The following is an 18,996-nucleotide window of genomic DNA, read 5'->3' as shown; positions in this document are numbered from 1 at the left end:
GGTCTTGAATTCCAATTTGTTCAGGGACTTTATTTTATTGTCCTAAATCTTTATTTTCTCATTTGTAAAATGTGGATAATAATAATAATAATAATAACACATCTCACACAGAGTCATTGTGAAGATAAAATTGAACTTGGTTACAAAGCAGTTAACATAGCACCTAGCACATAGTAAGCTTTCAATACATGTGAACAATTATTGTCACTGTGGTTATTGTTGTATTACTATGACTGGGCTGACTATATGATTAAGTTCATTAGTCAATCCTCATTTCTTCAATATTACAAAGATAAATGCCTTCATAGTTGGGTTTAAATACCAAATCCCCACAGAGCAATAAAAAAATAATTATTAGCAATAACGAATATTTTATAATAAAGTTCATGAAGAGATTGAAGCAGTCATATTAAACTTAGCTAAACCATGCAGGCAAATATCAACATTTCCATGGGGAAAGAAATAATTTCACTAGCCTAAAACATTTTCTTATATTATTATACATATAATATATATTTTATATATTTGAAATGCAGCTTAATGTTACTATAATTGATCACTTATAAAACTCCAGTCTTCTTTTAATGCTTTAGAAGTTCCTGTATAATTGTTCTAGTAAAACTCTAAAATGAAGACATGGAAACACCAAAAGATCTAATTACGGAAACTATGATAAGGAATGAACCGTTGGCTGCCTCTTAACTGTAATCACTGAACAAGTCTTTCCGCATCCAAAACAACTGAGAGACTAACAAACACATGTTTTTTATAAACAAGACAAAAATAACTGGACTTACTCAGAGGGTTTTCATTCTCCCTACAAACAGGCTGCATTCTTCAGAGACTTCACTAATATTTACTATGAAGACACACTGAACAAAGAAGTACAGCCACACAGCTGAGACCAGCCTTACCTCTGTAAGTCGGAGTTGGTGCCTGATTGCCTGACTGATTTAATAAGTGCTAGAAAAGCCCTATTTCACACTCCGTAACACTTAGTCAGCATACGATCATTAAGCACCTACCAAGTCCCGGGTACTGTTTGGGTTCTAAATACACTGAAAGAAATAAGACCCTTGGTCTCCTTGTATTCCAGATACTTAGAGTCTAGTGCCAGCAAAAAAAAAAAAATGTAAACAAACACCATGACATTCAGTAAGATCTGTGCTGTGACAGAGGTCACCGTAAATCACCAGCACCCCCTCCTGCCAGTCCACGGATGTAAAAACTTCCCTCAAAGATATAAGGCTTTATATTGTATTATTAGAGATAAGATTTGAACCAGAAACATCCCAAGAGAAATAACATAGTGAATCAAATCCAGACTAAGGCGGTGATTTTAAAATTGTTCTTCACCAATTTCACATGTTTTGGTGGCTTGCTCTTCTTTCAATCAGACCTTATTGCTTTTACTCATTTGAGCTCTTCCTAAGTATTATATTGTAGTGGGGGGAAATGTTGGCTAAATATAACAAACACACAGCCAACAAGTAAAAAACAAATAAGTAAATATTTGAATATTTGTGCATGTGCAGAAAGACCTTCTAAAAGCACATTCAGATAAAGGGAAGGGCTGGGAGAGGGGAGCGCGGTCAGAGAGGAAACTGGGGGGAGGCGCCTGGAACTAAGACCGCTGAACTAGTTTAGGACAAGTTGTTGTGGAAGCTAGAAAGGGAATAGAGGGTCTTTGAACAGAAACCTCAAGTAAAATAGTTTATATTGAATCCCATTAGGTACAAATGAAGAAAACACATTTTTCTAAGTTCTTTCCAAAAAGAAAGAACCAAGTAAAACCCAAACTTCAAGTTGCATATGACCATCATCTCTAAAACCTTTAGGCAGCAGGAGGTTTTTTTCCCAGAACACATTCTCATTAAGATCCAATTCTTCCATTCCTGCTTGAAGTTGTTTCTCTTATAGACCCACTTTTCCTCACTTGCCACTTTGGTCTTCTTTAGCAAAGTGTTTTATCCTCTTTGCAACAATAAATGATCAATAGGTTTCCTACACCTACCAGGAAGATTTTACAGGGTACTCTTACAAAAATCTGTTTATCTTAATGTTTCTCAGGCTGGGGCTAAGTTGCTAAAGAGAAGTAGGAGAATTCTAAGCTCTGAGTATCGAGACTTCCAATATCATTTAAGTAATTGTGGGCATGACCCAAAGGCACAACGAACTAGAGAACATTCCTCCTCCATCTTGAAAAATGTGTTGTGCTATCGAAATGGAAAGAGAGTTAAAGTGGTCCACATCTCATTCTATTGGTTGCTATGGACAGAAGCCAGCCAGCCTTTATTACATGCTGCCTGGGGTCACCTGAGCCAAGGGGAGGTAGCAGAATAGGAAATCCCAATAATCCCAGCTCTGTGTGCAGCAGAAAATGTTTCTCAGTCATGCTACCTAAGCCTAAATTTATGATTACTTGTAGTGTTGCCAAGTCTAGATGAGCTCTGAAAGAAATATAATGTGAGCTGCATATGTAATTTAAAATTTTCTAGTAGTCACATTTTAAAAGTGAAAGAGAGGTGAAATTAATTTTAATAAAATATAATAATTGTTGCAGAATATCTTATTTAAACAAAATATTTCCAAATATTATTTCAACATTAATCAATATTAAAAATTAATGATATATTTTTGTTCCATCTCCAAAATCCTCTATGTATTCTGCACTTACATACATCTCAATTCAGATAACTAAATTTTTATCAGAAACACTGGATTTGTATTTAGATTTATATGTGTCCACTCAAAAAAGTAGATTCACATACCCACATTGCTCCATACATGATTAAAAGTTTTTCGATAACTGAATTATGGTTTTTATATTGAAATTAAAATGAATTAAAACTAAACGTTCAGTTCCTCAGTTTCACTAGCCACAGTTCAAGCACTGAATAGCCATGTGTGGCTAATGGATACCATGTTGGGCCACAAACTAAGTTAAATGTTGCTATAGATCAATCAGAAGTTGGTTATGTTTAAATAAAGGGAATGAGATGAATTCTTACAAGGCATGCCAACCAATTTAGTGCCCTGGAGGTTAATAATTAATTCAAAGTGTCCTTTAAAGCTGTTGGAGTGTCGCGCGTTATGCATTGAGTTGACTGAGTTGCAGGTAAGAGAGCTACTCACAGGCCTCATCAGACTCAGCCTCAGCAGCAGCCATGATGGGGCACTAGGCCACTCTTCTTTTTGAAGGTTGGGCTCCAAGTCCCTAAATGTAAGTACATAATTCAGTTATTACTCATTTGTAGCTGTTTCTTTCACTCACTCATGAGTAAATAGAAAGAATGATTTAACACTTCCTATGCATCACTCCTCCTCTCTGAACCCTTCCATAGCTTTTATTCCAAAAGACAATAATAGCAGCTAGCACTGGTGGGGCTCTGTGGTTTATCAACTGCCATTACCTTGCTGGTTCCAAACAACCTAATAGTAAGTTTTGTCCCACTGCAAGCAGATGGGAAAACTGGAGCTCAGAGAAGTGAACTATACTTTATTTAGTGGCATGTATAGAACTCATGCCTGGATCTTTGGACCCAAGTCCCTGTAAAGGGCCACCTGATTTTCATTTTCCAACTAATATCCAATTAATACCTAGCCCATACCTTGCACCCCATACTCTTGCCTTGAGCTTGCACACAAGCTTGGGCTCATGCCAGTCTTCTACTCAGAGTACCCTGTTCGCATATCTGTGTGTACACTCTAATCATTCTTAAAACAGAAGTTCAATCTTATTTCATTAGTTTATTTTTGCTCAGTAATCTGTCCCTCCCTGAAGCACAGTAGTTGTGTTGTCCATGACTCTCACTTGAAACTTTTCATATCCTTCTGTATAAGAAGCTAAAAAAACAGATTGATAGTTATAAATAGAAGGTCTATATTCCCAATTAGACTCCAAGTGCCTCCAAAACCAAACTATACTTTATACCAGTGGTCCTCGACTCTGGATGAGTAGCTGTTAAAAATATATCAAAGTCTAGAGTGGGGCCTCACCACTTGCATTTTTTATGAGCAGCCAAGAAGTCAGTTAAACCATGTTGGTACTACTGTGTGCTCACACAGCTTTATAATTAGAAATGGAACATTATTTGTATACGAAGCCCCATGGAGCCTCTTGTTCTAAAAGTCTAACTATAATTGTTCAATTAGCTGACTAGACAATCATACTGTGGTGAAGTGGCCTATTTGAAAATTTGGGGATTATTTGAGTAAATCCACAAGCCAGCTTTGCCCTATGAAAGTCATGACTGTAGCCATATGCTCTTAGATAAAAGGCTACAACACTTTTCCTCAGCTTTTACCCAGAGAGGGAAAAACAACTTTAAAATAACAAATGTGGAACATCTGAAAATGATTAATTCTCAAGTGCCAGCATTACACCATGAGCAAGACCATAGACCATGTATCTCATCTGCCTAGTTCAACAAATGACCTGGGCTAAATAGAAACACGGCACCTCCCTTAGCAATTAACAGTCAGAACTCACCTTCTAGTCTGGCTTAATTAGTCATCCCTTTTAAGTACATGAAAAAAAAAAAAATAAAGGTGTTTCACATGCCATCATTTTCTTGTTTTAATCCCCATAAAAAAATGACCCTCTTCTGAAGCAGCTGGTCCTCCACCTTAAGTCAGTGTGCCCAAAGTGTCAGCCTGCATTGTACTGGCTGGCAAACAAGACATTCCGCTGTCCTGTTCATGCAGAAAACTAGCCGAGCATCCTAAGGGGCACTGACATGGTAATGTCCCTGCAAACCCAACGTGATGGGGATGACTCTGAGACAGGAGCTGGGGGCGGAAGGTGGCCCTGGGGGATGGGACTTAGAGATGAGCACAGTGACACAGAATACCAGCAGAAAGGGTCCCTCTCCACTTGAAGTCCCCAGAGGGCAGTTATGGTGTGCTGAGTCCCTCCTGGTACATTGATTGATCAGTAAGTGCATATGCAGTATCTGAGTTGTACAAGAGACATATCATGTCTTTTGGAAGAAAAGGCAAAAGCACAACTCAATTTTTTTTTTCAATAGAATGGAAAGAACTGTATGCCAGATGTCATAAAGTTTGTGAGCTCTGTGATCTAAGGGAGAGCCATGAGTTCAAATGAAGATGAGATCACTAAAAAAGCAACCTAGAAAAAGGTTTGAGAGAAACTAAGGTACACCAGGTAGGTGCAGGGGTGGCAAAGAAATGTTGAATAACTGGTTCAGCACAGGCATCAACCAGTTAGAACTAGATACTGGCTGGCACAGCCCTATGGTGCTGAGCATCAGTCCTGAGTGATTGGCTGTCTTCAAAGGAACCAAGAAGCAGGCAATGAGAGAAATAGCTCAAGCACATGGTTTGGGAACAGCAAGCAGTGACTCTGTTTGCTTTAAGCAGAGGGTTGGGTCTTGTGCTGCTGAAATGGGCAACAAAGCATTGAAAGAGTTTCTGAATAAGGCACTAACATAACCCGTGTTCTGAGATGTAATTTCCATTAAGACAGGGACATTGTTTTCTTCCCTGCTATATTCCCAGTGCCTTGGCCAGGGCCTGGCTTGTGGAAGAATTTCAAAAAACATTTGTGAATGAGTAATTATGGCAACAGCATGCTGGACAGAGATGGCTCACCTCTCATGTCTCTGTGGGCACATTTGTGAAAAAGTCCTTTCACCCTTTCTCTTCCAGTAGATGCAACTTAAGGCACCCCTGACCTGGGTTACAGGAATGCTAAGGATTTTTAATTTCATTTCTATATGGATAAAAGACAAACAGAAGCAGAAACAGTATTCCCCTACCTTATCTCCTTAGCTGATCCCTCCTAAAGCAGATGACCGATAAGACTTTGTCATGGTATCCTGCATAACAACATGCCCCGGTAACAGAGAACCACCTTATGGCGCTGAGCACGACTCAGGGATATAGGTCATCGTTTTTTTTACAGTTTTACTGTGCATATAAGGGTGAATGAGAACAAATCTAGCCCAAATTTATTCTAGCCCAATATTTTTCCCAGCCCAATATTTTTCCCCACTATCCCGTCACCTGAATCCTCCTAACCCTCGTCATACACTCGCCCCCTCCTCATTTCTCTGTATTAAAAACTATACCTCTATCCGCCAAGGTGCTCAGGCATAGTCTTTGATTCATCCTGTATTTTTACCTACCCCATCCAAACCATCAAGCCTTCTACATTTTAACTTCAGAACACATCTGCTTCTTCTCATCTTCCCTCTCCTTGCCACAACCATTTCATCCTGAGAGTGCTGAAATGGCCACCTCCCTGCTTTCTTGATTTACACTCTTGCCCTTGTCCAATTTACTCTTCACACAGCAGAAGGAGGGATCTTCTTAAATGTGTATCAGATCACATCATTTCTCTTCCAGGACTTCCACGTGCATTTAGAATAAAACCTGGGCTCTTCTCTCTCATGCAACTGAGTAAATATGAATGGAAAATACAGGACTGGCTTCCCACAACTCCACCCAGAACTGAGCCAAGGGGTTTGCTTTGATTTCTCTTCACTTTAGTTTCCTCATTTGCACAGTAAAATGCCTATTGTTAGGCAAGAATAACTCAAAAACCCATCTCTTTCTAAAACTCTATTATTTTATTGCTTTTGATTGAGATGCTAACTGGACCTTAATCTCCAAAATCAACTGCATGGTTAAGAGTTCTTACCTCTCTCCTGTCCCTGTTCACTGTAGTCTGTTCTCTGGAACTCAGAAGCAGAATAAAAAGAAGAAAAAGAAGAAAACTGGCCCAGGCCTGGTCCCTTTGGGTCAAGTCCCTATCTACCATTGTCCCCATGTGCCTCTCAGCCCCTGGCCTCCCACTCAGGTTTCTGTCCTTGTCACTGTTTATATTCTCTAATAAATGGGAGCTCATCTCCACTTTTTCTCTTCCAAATTAACAAGGACCTTTACGTCATTGTCCAGGTTTGCTTCCTAACTGACTTCCCTCTACCAAGTCTCCCTGTCCCTCTGACTAGGTCAGATGTGCTAGCACAAACCATAGGAATGAGAAAAGAACAGGAATAACAGGTAAAGAAAACAAGATGGAACAAGTCCTAAGTAGGTCCATTATAACAGAGCCAATATCAGGCATTTAATAATGGGTAAAAAAAAGTATATGAGATGACTGAAGAATAAAAATTGTATAATTGCACATAATTAAAATTATGAATCAAATTAGTCGGAGACCATAAATGAGTTGAAAATAAGGTACTCTCTGAATTCATGGCCATTAATATCAAGTAAGCTGAGATCCTGCGAGCCATGTACAACAGTGGCAAGCATGCGCACTAACACTCCTTTTCTGATGGAGGAACCTCCGCCTGATTCTCCAATTAACTTGGGTTAATCTATTTCTCAGAGCTGGAAAGTGGAAAGGAAAGAACATAATTGAATCGTTAGGATATTCCTCTAACTGACACAACATCAGAGTCTCGGAATAGCGTGGAGAAAGCTAACAGGGATTTCAGTCCTGTTTCTGCCATTGGCAAAGTGAGTGATCTAAGCCAAACCACTTAACCTCGCTGAATCCTACCTCTTCATCTGTAAGTCAAGGATTTAAAAGACACACAATGTTAAAAAGAGCAGCTTCAGCCTATGTTTAAAGGAGCTCTTTCTCAGGAGTCAGCGAGGACAGCAGATGAAAGCCTGGCTGTTCTGATTTAAGAGGGTCTCAGAGTCTTCCCAGCGCCACCTGATCACTCCCGCACACCCCACCCAGCTAGGATTTGGCCACGCACCAACATATATGCTGAAGGCCACTGAGAATCAAAGATTACCCACAGGGGATGGTAGGCTGGAGCTAGTTAGACAAGACTGTCATTCCACAGTGGTTAAGTGGAGTAACATAATGCAGACAATATAAATAAATTTTACAAATCAGTGAAAAGGACAGTTGTATATAAAAGCAGTCAAATGATTTCAATAGACACTTTGCAAATGCAGTTTTCAAATGGGAAAGCAGCCTGTGCAGGGGTGCTCAAAACTCATTGGCCATCACAGAAACAAAGTAAAACCACAACCACCATACACCCAAACAAACGGCTTTAACAAAATACTAAGTGTTAACAAAAGTGTACAGCTGCTGAAACAGCCATTCGCTGCCTCTTGTTGTGTACATTGGTAATTTCCCTGTACATTGGAAAACTATTTGCAATATCTTCAAAAACTCAATCTACACCTATGACTCAGCCCTCCCACTCCCAACAGAAATAGAAATGCTTTATAATGTGGACTGAAAGACACATACAAGAATGACAGCAGCCACACTATTTTGTAACAGCAAAAACTAGAAGCAACCCAAATATCCACTGACAGTACAATAGACCAATAAGTTGCAATTTATTCATACACTGGGATGTTTCACAGCAGTGAGAATGACCTGCTATAAAAAAAGACAGAAATGATTCTCATACATCAAATCCTGAGAGAAAGAAGCCAGCATAAAAATGACAGATGTAAAAAAAAAAAACAGAGAAAACTTATTAATGGCAATCAAACAGAGTAATGGTAGCTTTTGGGGAAAGGGTGTGGTGTCTAAGAGGGACACAAGGAAAGGCTCTTAGGATTTTGGTGATGCTCTGTTTCTTTGTGGGATGATAGTTATTTAGGCATGTTCACTTTGTGAATATTCATAGGGTACAACAGTAAGAAACTATGTGATTTTCTGCATATATGTTACACGTGTATTTATATTTAACAATAAATTACAATTTTTAGTGATTAGTTTTTCCAAGTAACCTATTAAAAATGAAAATACTACCCTCATCATTATAGTTTCATTTCTGCTCTTCTCACTCTTCCTCAAAAGGAATATGAAGCATAGGGCTTTGCTAAATCTAACAATATCTGTGCTAGATAGCAAGCCCCACTAGCAAAGGAGCTAATCTTTTAAATTTATGTCTTCCGTAAGACTAAGCACATGGCTAGCCGAGCAATTAGTACCCCATAAAAAGCAGTAGATTTTGAATTCCTGCAAGGAAGTCCTGAGTTGTTACAATCTGCTTAGTTTTCCCAGAGTTCTTTATAGTTATTTAGAAATCTCACTACTACTAAATTTTCTGTGTAACTTGTCATGATTTTTGCAGTGTGGCTAATGAACTTGGCCTATTTAATTTCAGGCACCTAGTTACCTTGATAGGAAGATCATAATTATTCAAATGAGAAAAGGATCTAATTACTTTGGCCCAAAATGAGCGGTAATCTCTCTCTCTCTCTCTCTCTCTCTCTCTCTCACACACACACACACACACACACACACACACACACAACTGTTTTCAGAAAAACCACATTCTTCTATTTATTTTTATTTTTATTCCACATTTTTCTCACTTCAAATTCCCCTTCAATCTTTGAATTCAACCTTAAGAAGCTGATAGAAAGGGTTAGAAGCAGAGGTCATAGGGAGAGTGAGACTTTTCTTGAATAAAATGTTAAAAATATTAAAAGCTATGTTTTATGAATTTTATTTGGGGGAATTTTGGTTAAAACACATGTGTCTAGGAACAACAACAAAAAAAGGCAGCAGTGCCTTATTTTTTATTCACTCTATTAAATCAGAAATACTTTCAAAATATCTTATGAAGATTCCCATATCAACACAGTTATATCTTCCTGACAATTGTGGCATGTTGTATCTTTGCTTTTCTTATAATTTTCACAGAATGAACAGTGCTGTTATAAAAGTACATTGTCTCAGCTAAACAGAAGCCATTAACATTTTATAAATTAACAATAAAGAGTAAAAACAATTTATAAATCAGTTCCTGCTGCAATGTTTGGGACATTATATAAAGAGTTAAGGACAACAATGAAATTACCATAAAGTTAATTACCACAAATTTAATAAAATAAACTAAAGTCCAAAACTGTTATGCTGTTGCAATGGAATTTTGCTGTGCTTAGAAATACTAATGCTAAAGAGCTAGATCTAGAAATTTAAGCAAAATCATTAAATATGGTAAATCCTGGTACTTATTTTCAGGTTTCTTTTTTCTCAAGGACCTTGTAAAAACTAGCTCATATTTATCAGCTAGGAAATGGTTTTGGAGAGTTTCTGTTTAAGGAACAAGTTCAAGTAATACAATTTTTTAATTTAAAATTGTACACAGTCCCAGGAATGGCGTTCTTGTTAGCCCTTCATTGTATGCGTGAGGAAGAACAGCATAGGGATGTGGTTTGTTCAACTCGATGCTGAGTTTGTGAATGAACTAGACCCAGATTCAGGTCTTATGGCTCCTGATAAAGCACAATTTCCCCTGACAAAATACCTTCCAGGAATCAGTATTTCCCCTGCATGAACTCTTTCATCTTGAATCAGTCCTTTTTCCGACTTTGTTCTAACGGAGACAATAGAACATCATGGTGAAGAGCAAAGACCCTAGTCTCAAGGAGGCTGAGTTCCAGTCCAGCTTCTCCACTTCCAAACCACCTCATGGGACTAGTTTGTCCCAGTTTGCCTGGCATTTGACTGGTTTTAAAACTGAAGACCCTGAGTCCTTGCAGCTTGAGCTCTTTCACCTGTAAGTTACGAATAATAATCCTCTTTAACATCACAGTGCTGCTGCAAGACCAAATGAAGGAACATATGAAAACATTTAGCACCTAGTCTGAGCCTCCTCACGGTAAGCATTCATTTCCATATCTGTCACTTCCTCTGAGGTCTCTTTCCATGTTGGAGATATAAAACTCAAGAGGTCCAACATTGCATCATAGGCATGCCGGGAGGAGGGAAGCAGCAAGAAATTGGAAATCTATTTGAAAAAATAATAAAAGAAAACTTCCCTAATTTGGTGAAGGAAATAAACATGCAAGCCCAGGAAGTACAGAGAGTCTCAAACAAGATGGATGCAAAGAGGCCCACCCCAAGATAAAATGTCAAAGGGTTAAAGATAAAGAGAGAATCTTAAAAGCAGCAAGAGAAAAGCAGTTCATTTTTCTAGAAAAGCAGGGGAGTTCCCGTAAAACAATCTGCTGACTTCTCAAAAGAAGCTTCTCAGGCTAGAAGGGATTGGCAAGAAATATTCCAAGTCATGAAAAGCAGGGTCCTACAGCCAAGATTGCTCTACCTACCAAAGCTATCACATAGAACCAAAGGGCAGACAAAGAGCCTCCCAGACAAGAAAAAAACTAAAGGAGTTCATCATCACCAAACCATTATTATATGAGATGTTAAAGGAACTTGTTTAAGAAGATCAAAACTATGAACAATAAAATGACAAAAAATACATATTGATCAACAATTGAATATAAAAAACAAACTAAGCAAACAAGAAGAACAGAGACAGAACCATGGCTACAGAGACTGTTTTGATGGTTGCCAGATGGGAGGGGGGGTGGGGAATGGGTGAAGAGATGAGGGGATTAAGTACAAATAGGTAGTTGCAGAATAGCCTTGGGGATGTGAAGTACAGTACAGGAAATGGAGCAACCGAAGAACTAATACACATGACCCACGGACATGAACAATAGTGGGGCATTGCCTGAGGGAGTGGGCAGTACCGGGTGGAGGGGGGCAAAAAGGGAAAAACTAGAACAATTCTAAGAGCATAATCAATAAAATATAATTTTGAAAAATAAAAACAAGTAAGAGTGATTTCTAGAAACCAGAGAAGCAGCAGACTTGAAGAGACTGGGAACAGCATAGAGAGAGATCATTAAGAAGTAAGGAGAGTACCTCAAGGCCACATCAGTGAACGTAATCAAATAAGAAATGAGGGGATTCCAGAGCCACGACCACTTGGAGGGATCAGTAGTGCATTCTACTTGACTCTGTAAGTATATGTGGATTCTATAAAGGACTTTTTATAAAATAAGAAAGAGGAAGTAAGGATAAAGGATAATAAGTGTACAAAGAGGGACCCCCCCCAAAAGAAATAGAATTATCTTCTGGAGGACAGGCCACTTATAATTCAGGCTTCCACCATTAGGTGAGTGTTCTAGGAACCCATCTGTATCAGTGCACCAGCTGGCGTTCTTGTGAGAGGCTGCGTTCAGCTTCAGTGAATTTTTTTGGAAGACTCAACGCATTTGCCCATTTCATGATGGGTGTTTTACGAGCACAACTGCCCACTCCACGCTGAGTGTTAAGCAGTTTTGGACCCAAAATGGCATGATCCCCATGACCCACCCTCCCTATTCACATGGCCTCACCTCAAGCAATTTTTTTGTTTGTTTGTTTCCCCGGATGAGGAAAGTCCTCAAGGGGAAATGTTTTGCCAGTGTAGAAGAGGTGAAACAAAAAACAGCAGAAGCACTAAAAGGCATCAAAATCAAAATCAACAAGTTCAAAAACTGTTTGGAGCAGTGGGACAACTGTCTTGATAGGTATATCGCATCAAATAAAGAGTACTTGGAAGGCAAACAGCTAAGAATAAATACACAATTTTTTATCAATAAATTCCAGGGATTTTGGGTGTCCCCCTTCATATTTTGTCTGCTACATGGGATAACTTTAGAAACATGAAGAATCCCCAAAAGAGCTAAAACATATCCATAATTACCATGCCATTGATGCATACAGTCAAACATCTAGCATTCATGTCCTTCTAGGAAAACAAACCCCTGGGAGAAATAACACACTGAACAACAAATATCAAAGCAATTATCTTTTTCTCCCCAATATCTGGTCGAATGCTTTTCCCTAAGGAATGAGACAGGCATAAATAAGTGAGGAGTATACTGTCCGTCATGGTCTAGAATCAGAAGGAGAAAGCAAATGGAGAGTGGAGAGGGACTGACGCTGTGTGTGCTCTCCCAGCCTCAGGCACAGGCGGAGGCAACCTGGACTTCAGCTCCAGGGGATACCCAGGACTCAGCACAACCCCCCTGTGAGGCTGGGGATCAGAGCCACGCCTGCTAAAAACCATCAAAGGAGAGAAAGCACAGCAAACAACTTCCAACTGCTGCTTGGAGCAAGGACTTATCGTAAGCTGCGTTCTTGGGGAGGCAGAGCATACAGACATATCTCACCATCAGAACGCAGCCATGCCAGCCACTAGGTCAGAGGCAGGATTTGAAACAGTGTCACCGTCACAGAGGCAGGAGCCCCAAGGAATGTAAGGCCGGGTTCTGGAATGGGAAACCCAATGGCAACTACGACACTGTGAATCAGAAACCAACACTGTCTCACAAGCAATTGTCTGCAAGGCTGAGAGGAAGCAGACAGCCTCAGCACAAGGACTGATGATTATGGTAGATGAGATAGAAGATACAATCAGCATCCACTTATATATAGCTAAAGAGGAACTCAGTTTAACACCAACAGAAATTCTTTCCTTCTATTCATGGAATTATTTCTCTTCCTTTTCTCATAAAAGGCCATTGTCTTCACCCTGTAATTGGAATGCTGTTTGGGTATCTGCCTGAAACTGTGCTCCACAAAATTGCAATTCTTTTTTATCTCAAATAAATGCTTGGTGCTTTCATTTTGACATTTTATTTTTAGGTTAAAAATCAACAATAAAGATAGTTTTTTAAAACTGTACTCCTGATTAATAGGTAGATCAAAATGAAATATTTATAATGTGGAGTAAATGAAAAGACAGCAAATTAAACCTGTGGAATTAAGGCAAAGTAGGATAGAGACGTAAATTTATTAAAACAAAATAAGATGTATTTAAAATAGTTAAGCACTCAACCTTACCTGATATAAAGAAAAAATATTAAGTTCAAAGAAAGTAGAAGAGACTAACAGAGATAAGAGCAAAATGAACAGAATAGAAAACAAGTGCAAAAAAAAAAATGAAACAGTAGAGATTGTCCACAAAATTAAAAGCAATTTCTTTGAAAATATTGACAAAATATACAAGCTTCTAGGTACCAATGGAAGGGAGGGAGGGAGGGAGGGATTAGTTAGTAATATTATGAACAATAAGGAAGGCTAAAAAGGATGGGGAGAGAAGAGATTTGTTAGGGCGCTGGGTGAACCAAACAGTTCCAGGTAAGGCAGGACAATAAAGAAGACTCAAACAACCAAGAGCAGCATGAGGCGCTGAATCCTACATGGAAAATGAAATCACAGAGAATAAGAAAAAAAGACTGCAGAGAGGAGCAAGAAATGCACTAAAGTGAGAGGCAAGTGAAGAGCGGCATGAAGTAATCATGTGCTAGCTCTTCAAGTACAATGTCTTCTTTTCTAAAAAAAAACGGTAGCATTACATAAAATAAAATCAATTTAGAGTAAAATAACTTTATTAAGAACTATTATACAAGGTTAAATAATATAGCAGAAGGCTGAAAGTGAACTTCGTTGTTCTCACACATCTGAAGAGCTCATCAGCAGAAATCAGGTATTCATTAAGAAAGCCCAGCTCATCTTTCTCTAGAGAGGAACCCCTAACCCAACCTCCTACCACAGGTCACAGTCCTGATTTCATTTGTTTTATACATTTTAAAACACTGATTATTTTATTTCATTTTTATTTAATAAAAGTTTTCCTTAATAAAAATTATGTCAAATCTACCAATGAACTCGGTGTGTTGTTTTTGTATATTTTATTTACATGGATGTATGTACTTATTTATTTTAGACATATGTACGAGATTTATCAACACAGGGGTAAGTAAAAATGTGAAGTCAGTAAAAACAACAACAACAAAAAAAACAGTGCTCACATAAATATTCTTCCAGAAAAGTTCTTCTTGGAGATAGCCTTCCCCTGCCCCTTGGAGATCCTCTTTCCCCACCCAAGGCTCTCAGACTCTGCCCAAATGCTCTTGTGTTTTAATAGGGGGAGGTACATCTCTTGCCTTTAAGAAATAATATGCCTTTAAGAATATTAGCAGGCAGAAAATTTTGCTAAGGCTATGTAAAACAAGTTTTCCTAGTATCCTTAAAATTGCAAAATGTAGAACTGTTACTATTCTGTCAATTCCTTGGACCAAGAATGCCAATATATAGGCCAGGTGGTGAAATTTAATGTGTTTGGAGCCAAACATTAAATAATACATAATTCAGCTCTTCCTTCACACATGACCTCATTGCTCAACATAAAAAAAATCATAACGATCTCCCTTAAAAAATGGATCTATCCATGTTCCTCTTTTGATCAAAGTGTCAATGTTCACAAAATGATATGATAATTTACAATCCAAAGGTCCAATTCTAAGGCCCAGGCTGTTACTTACACAAGGGACGCAAGCTCCTTATTTCCTGTTCCCACCTCCACCACCCTCTGCTCTCCTCCTTCCTCAGCTTTGTGTATGCTTTTGCTGAATCTAAAACAAAGAACAAACTCCACACACAGGCTGGTGATTGTCAGAGGCTGGGGATGCAGAGTGGACCAAATGGATCGTTCAAAAAGTCCAAACTTTCAGTTACAGAGTAAATAAGTCACGGGGATGTAATGCACAGCATGGTGACCCTACGTAATAAAACTGTAGTGTATATCTGAGAGTTGTTAAGAAAGCAGAACTTAAAAGTTCCCATCACAAGAAACAAACTGTAACTATGTATGGTGATGGATGTTAACCAGATTTATCATGAACATTTCACAATCTATATGAATATTGAATTATTATGTTGTATATCTGAAACTTATGTTATATGTTAATTATATCTCAATTTTTAAAAAGAACCAATTAGTTAAGATATACAAACACAATTTAAATAAAATATTAAGAAAAACTACGTGGTGATTTTTTTTGAAAAATATATCTTTATCCAATAGCTTAAATAACATGACAGGAGAGGTTCTTCATTGATGGGGAAATTTAAGAATCAAAGTAATGAACAGAACAAGATCATGCTTGGAGCATGATCTCTCAAAGTCAGCCTTACAACCTTCTCTTCAGTGACAAGCTGGATGGAGGAAGGTGGCTTAAAAAACGACATGAGGATCTGTTCTGGGGGATAAAGTTACGTTCTTCCAGGCTTCATATTCAAATCACCTCACAATTACAGCAGCATGCTTCACAACAAACCGTATCAAAATCTTGATAAAAAATAGTTATCAGTTTAGTTCATGTGCTGTGAGATAGCACTACAGAACTCATGTAAACGGACATTGGTACTTGCAGTCCCTTCACAACACGATGTGCGTGCTGAAGACAAAGGCTGCAGTGTCTCTGTGCTCTAAGGGCACCTTGATCTTGCAGGCCAGGCTCACCTGGCCCTCTCTATCAGGCAATCAATGCCAGCAGGAGAATTATATTTAATTGCCTTGTCATGTAATAAGTTCTAGGCACAGTCTCACATGAGGGATTAGAGAAATAATTTCTAGTTGAGATTAATTTATAAAAAGCCTATTCAGTTGTAATTCAGGATAAGGCTCTCTCCAGAGATTTATACCACCTCTAACAGACAAATACCAAAATCTTTTTTTATTTTTTATTTTTATTTTATGTTTTTAAATTATATTTTATTGATTATGTTTTTACATTTATACTGATTTTTCCCCCTTTGCCTCCCTCCACCCAGGACCCCCCACTCCCTCAGGCAATTCCCCCACCATTGTTGATGTCCATGGGTCATGCATATAAGTTCTTTGGCTGCTCCATTTCCTATACTGTACTGTACATCCCCATGGCTATTCTGTAACTACCTATTTGTACTTCTTAACTCCCTTATTCCCCCATTCCCTCACATGCCCCTCCTTTTTTTTTATTTAAATCGCCTTTCCTAATTATTCTTATTAGCGGTTCTCAGAGATGTTCATCCTTTTGACCTGCAGGAATTTTTTTTCTTTTTAATTTTTTATTGCATTGTTTCCATTACCATTTATTCCCCTTACATCCGTACAGCAATTGCCAACAGTAGCTTTAGTAAAATGTTACATGTAAACACCCATGTGCATGGGGCACGGGAGCACACGCACGTGCATGCACACACACAGAGCCAAGTCCATTCTCTGGTACCAACGTCCGAAGTTGAATAAGAAAGGTTATCAAGTACACTCAATGGGTGAGATTTAAATATAATTACATCTAATCTAATATTTGCCTTTATGCTAAAAATATGATGGCTTCCTATTTTTATGGAGTCCATCATTATCACTGCCATCATCAGAAAGAAATAACATGGATAATATATTATGCTGCTGGCAATGTCAGAAAAAACAGACATTTGCGATCTTTGCAGAGCCTTAGGCTTTCACATGTTGATTTGAGGGCGCTTGTGCAAATGCGTGGAAGAGATGGGTTTTAAGAGGCTCCTAAAGGAGGAAAGAGGCTTGGAGAAGCACAGAGCTGAGGTTGTCCTCCCCTAAACTAGGCCTTCAGAGATGGTCAAAAAGGTAAGTAATTGGCATGTGAAGGCCCCAGGATATGACCTTTGTGATGCTAAGTCCTTTAAATAATGATGTTATTGAAGATCCACAACAATACTTTGCAGGTGCTGCTAATCTGATTCTTAGATAAGGCCTCACGGATTTGGGGAGGTCCAGTAACTTGCTCGAGGATAAAGAGTTCTAGGTGCCAGAGCCAGCATTCAAGCCCACCCGAACCCTCTGACTCAAAAAGTTAAGCTCTGGTTAAGTTAAGCTCGAAGTTAAGTGAAACTTTGAACATATTCCCTCTCTCACTGTGAAGGGAAAAAAGACAAATTCGCACAGAACGATGCAAGAGAATCGTTTTTGGGTTTTTTTACCTGGAAGAATCTGTGAAATGAGGAAAAGGAGTTTAGAACAGAAAGTTCTTGGTGGTGTTGGTGGTAAAACTAAAAAAAAATGTGCTCTATTTGCCTAGGAAAGAATGCACTTTCCTCAACAACAACAAAAAGTCCACATCTATCTTGTAAGCTATGCACCCACTTCCAGCACTTCAGAAATTTTAAATGAGGACGCTGCTATATCCCCTAGCGCGGAAAGAAGCACACAGACAACCCAGCTGGGTAAAACCTTTACATCCTAAGAGCAGTTTCTTAACAAACTTGTAAGCCCCAAGCCACATATCTCTTATCATTGTTTTAACATTTGCTTCCAACTGAATGTTACAGAAATCAGGAAAGAACCCAGGAAGAGGGCCATAGGATGATATTTGGGTGTGCCACCAACCTAGAAAATGATAAAAAGAAGTTCATTCGACAACTGCCAAACAGGAACACATCATGTTTCCTCTACCTAATAACTCAAAGCCACTTTAAATATATTAGAAGTACCAAAAAATGTATTTCTCCATGAAATAGCCATGTAAATTTTAGATTATGACTAAACACGTATGCAACGTATGTGCTGGAAAGTCCTGGGATCAAAGAGATAAAAAAATAAAGACGGCATTTTCTTTTTTGGAGTAGAAGACAGCAAACACCACAAGAATGCGAGAGAGAAAACAAAGATGAAATAATTTTGAAGAGGAGAAGAAAAAAGACAAAGAGCTCAGTGTTAATCACCATTTTTGTATTTCTATGGTTTGCTCAAAAATCACAGTGCATTTAAAGTTTTTGCAACCACTGCCCCATAACTGGTAGAATTATTATGAAAATAATCTTAGCTTAACAAAGATGTTTAAAGCAAATAAAAAATTCAGTGGACCCCCATAGGTAGAGAATTTAGTTTTCAGGTTTGCAAGTCAAGAAACTCTCTACATAGACTGTCCTGATTTTTACAGGTAGTATCACAGCTGCCATTTTTTTCACATTAACAAAAAACGATGTGAAAGAAAAAGATTAATGTTACGCTCATAATAGTAATATTTTTCATTATTTTAACTAGGGCTAATTGAAATTTTACCTAATGATATTAACAAAAACAAATATTAATTTCAAGATATATATGGAATGATCTATCTTATAAAAAATACAAATAAATTTGCAAAGCAATTTCATGATCTTTTTTCTTTTTCTTTTCATTCAATTTTCCTAAAAACAACATGAATTCCTCATAATTTTTTAAAGAGAGAATAGGAAGAAGTAAAATATAATTAAATGATTTTCATTAGCCAAAATCATCTAAAACAAAAATGGCAATATCTCCATTTCTTGTGGTAAATAATATGATCTTCATGGGGAAAGACATTGCTCAAACACTACTATCAGAACATTAAATTGGAAGCCATTTTGCCTGA

At 38.1% G+C, this 18,996-nt stretch overlaps 1 protein-coding gene across 1 annotated transcript in view; it reads right to left on the bottom strand.

The window, feature by feature from the left end:
- Positions 1-18,996, bottom strand: part of IQCM (IQ motif containing M) — a 317,441-nt gene that overhangs the window by 230,499 nt on the left and 67,946 nt on the right. Inside the window, exons 2-3 of the mRNA XM_054595688.1 lie at positions 10,600-10,748; positions 10,266-10,334 (exon numbers count right to left, since the gene is read on the bottom strand). Coding sequence (XP_054451663.1) covers positions 10,266-10,334; positions 10,600-10,748 — 218 coding nt within the window. The remainder of the gene's footprint in view (positions 1-10,265; positions 10,335-10,599; positions 10,749-18,996) is intronic.

This window comes from Pteronotus mesoamericanus, unplaced genomic scaffold, assembly GCF_021234165.1.
Source record: "Pteronotus mesoamericanus isolate MK-2021 breed Mesoamerican mustached bat unplaced genomic scaffold, CSHL_Meso_final contig_163, whole genome shotgun sequence".
Lineage (NCBI taxonomy): Eukaryota > Metazoa > Chordata > Mammalia > Chiroptera > Mormoopidae > Pteronotus > Pteronotus mesoamericanus.
This window is presented reverse-complemented; position numbering and strand designations above follow the sequence as displayed.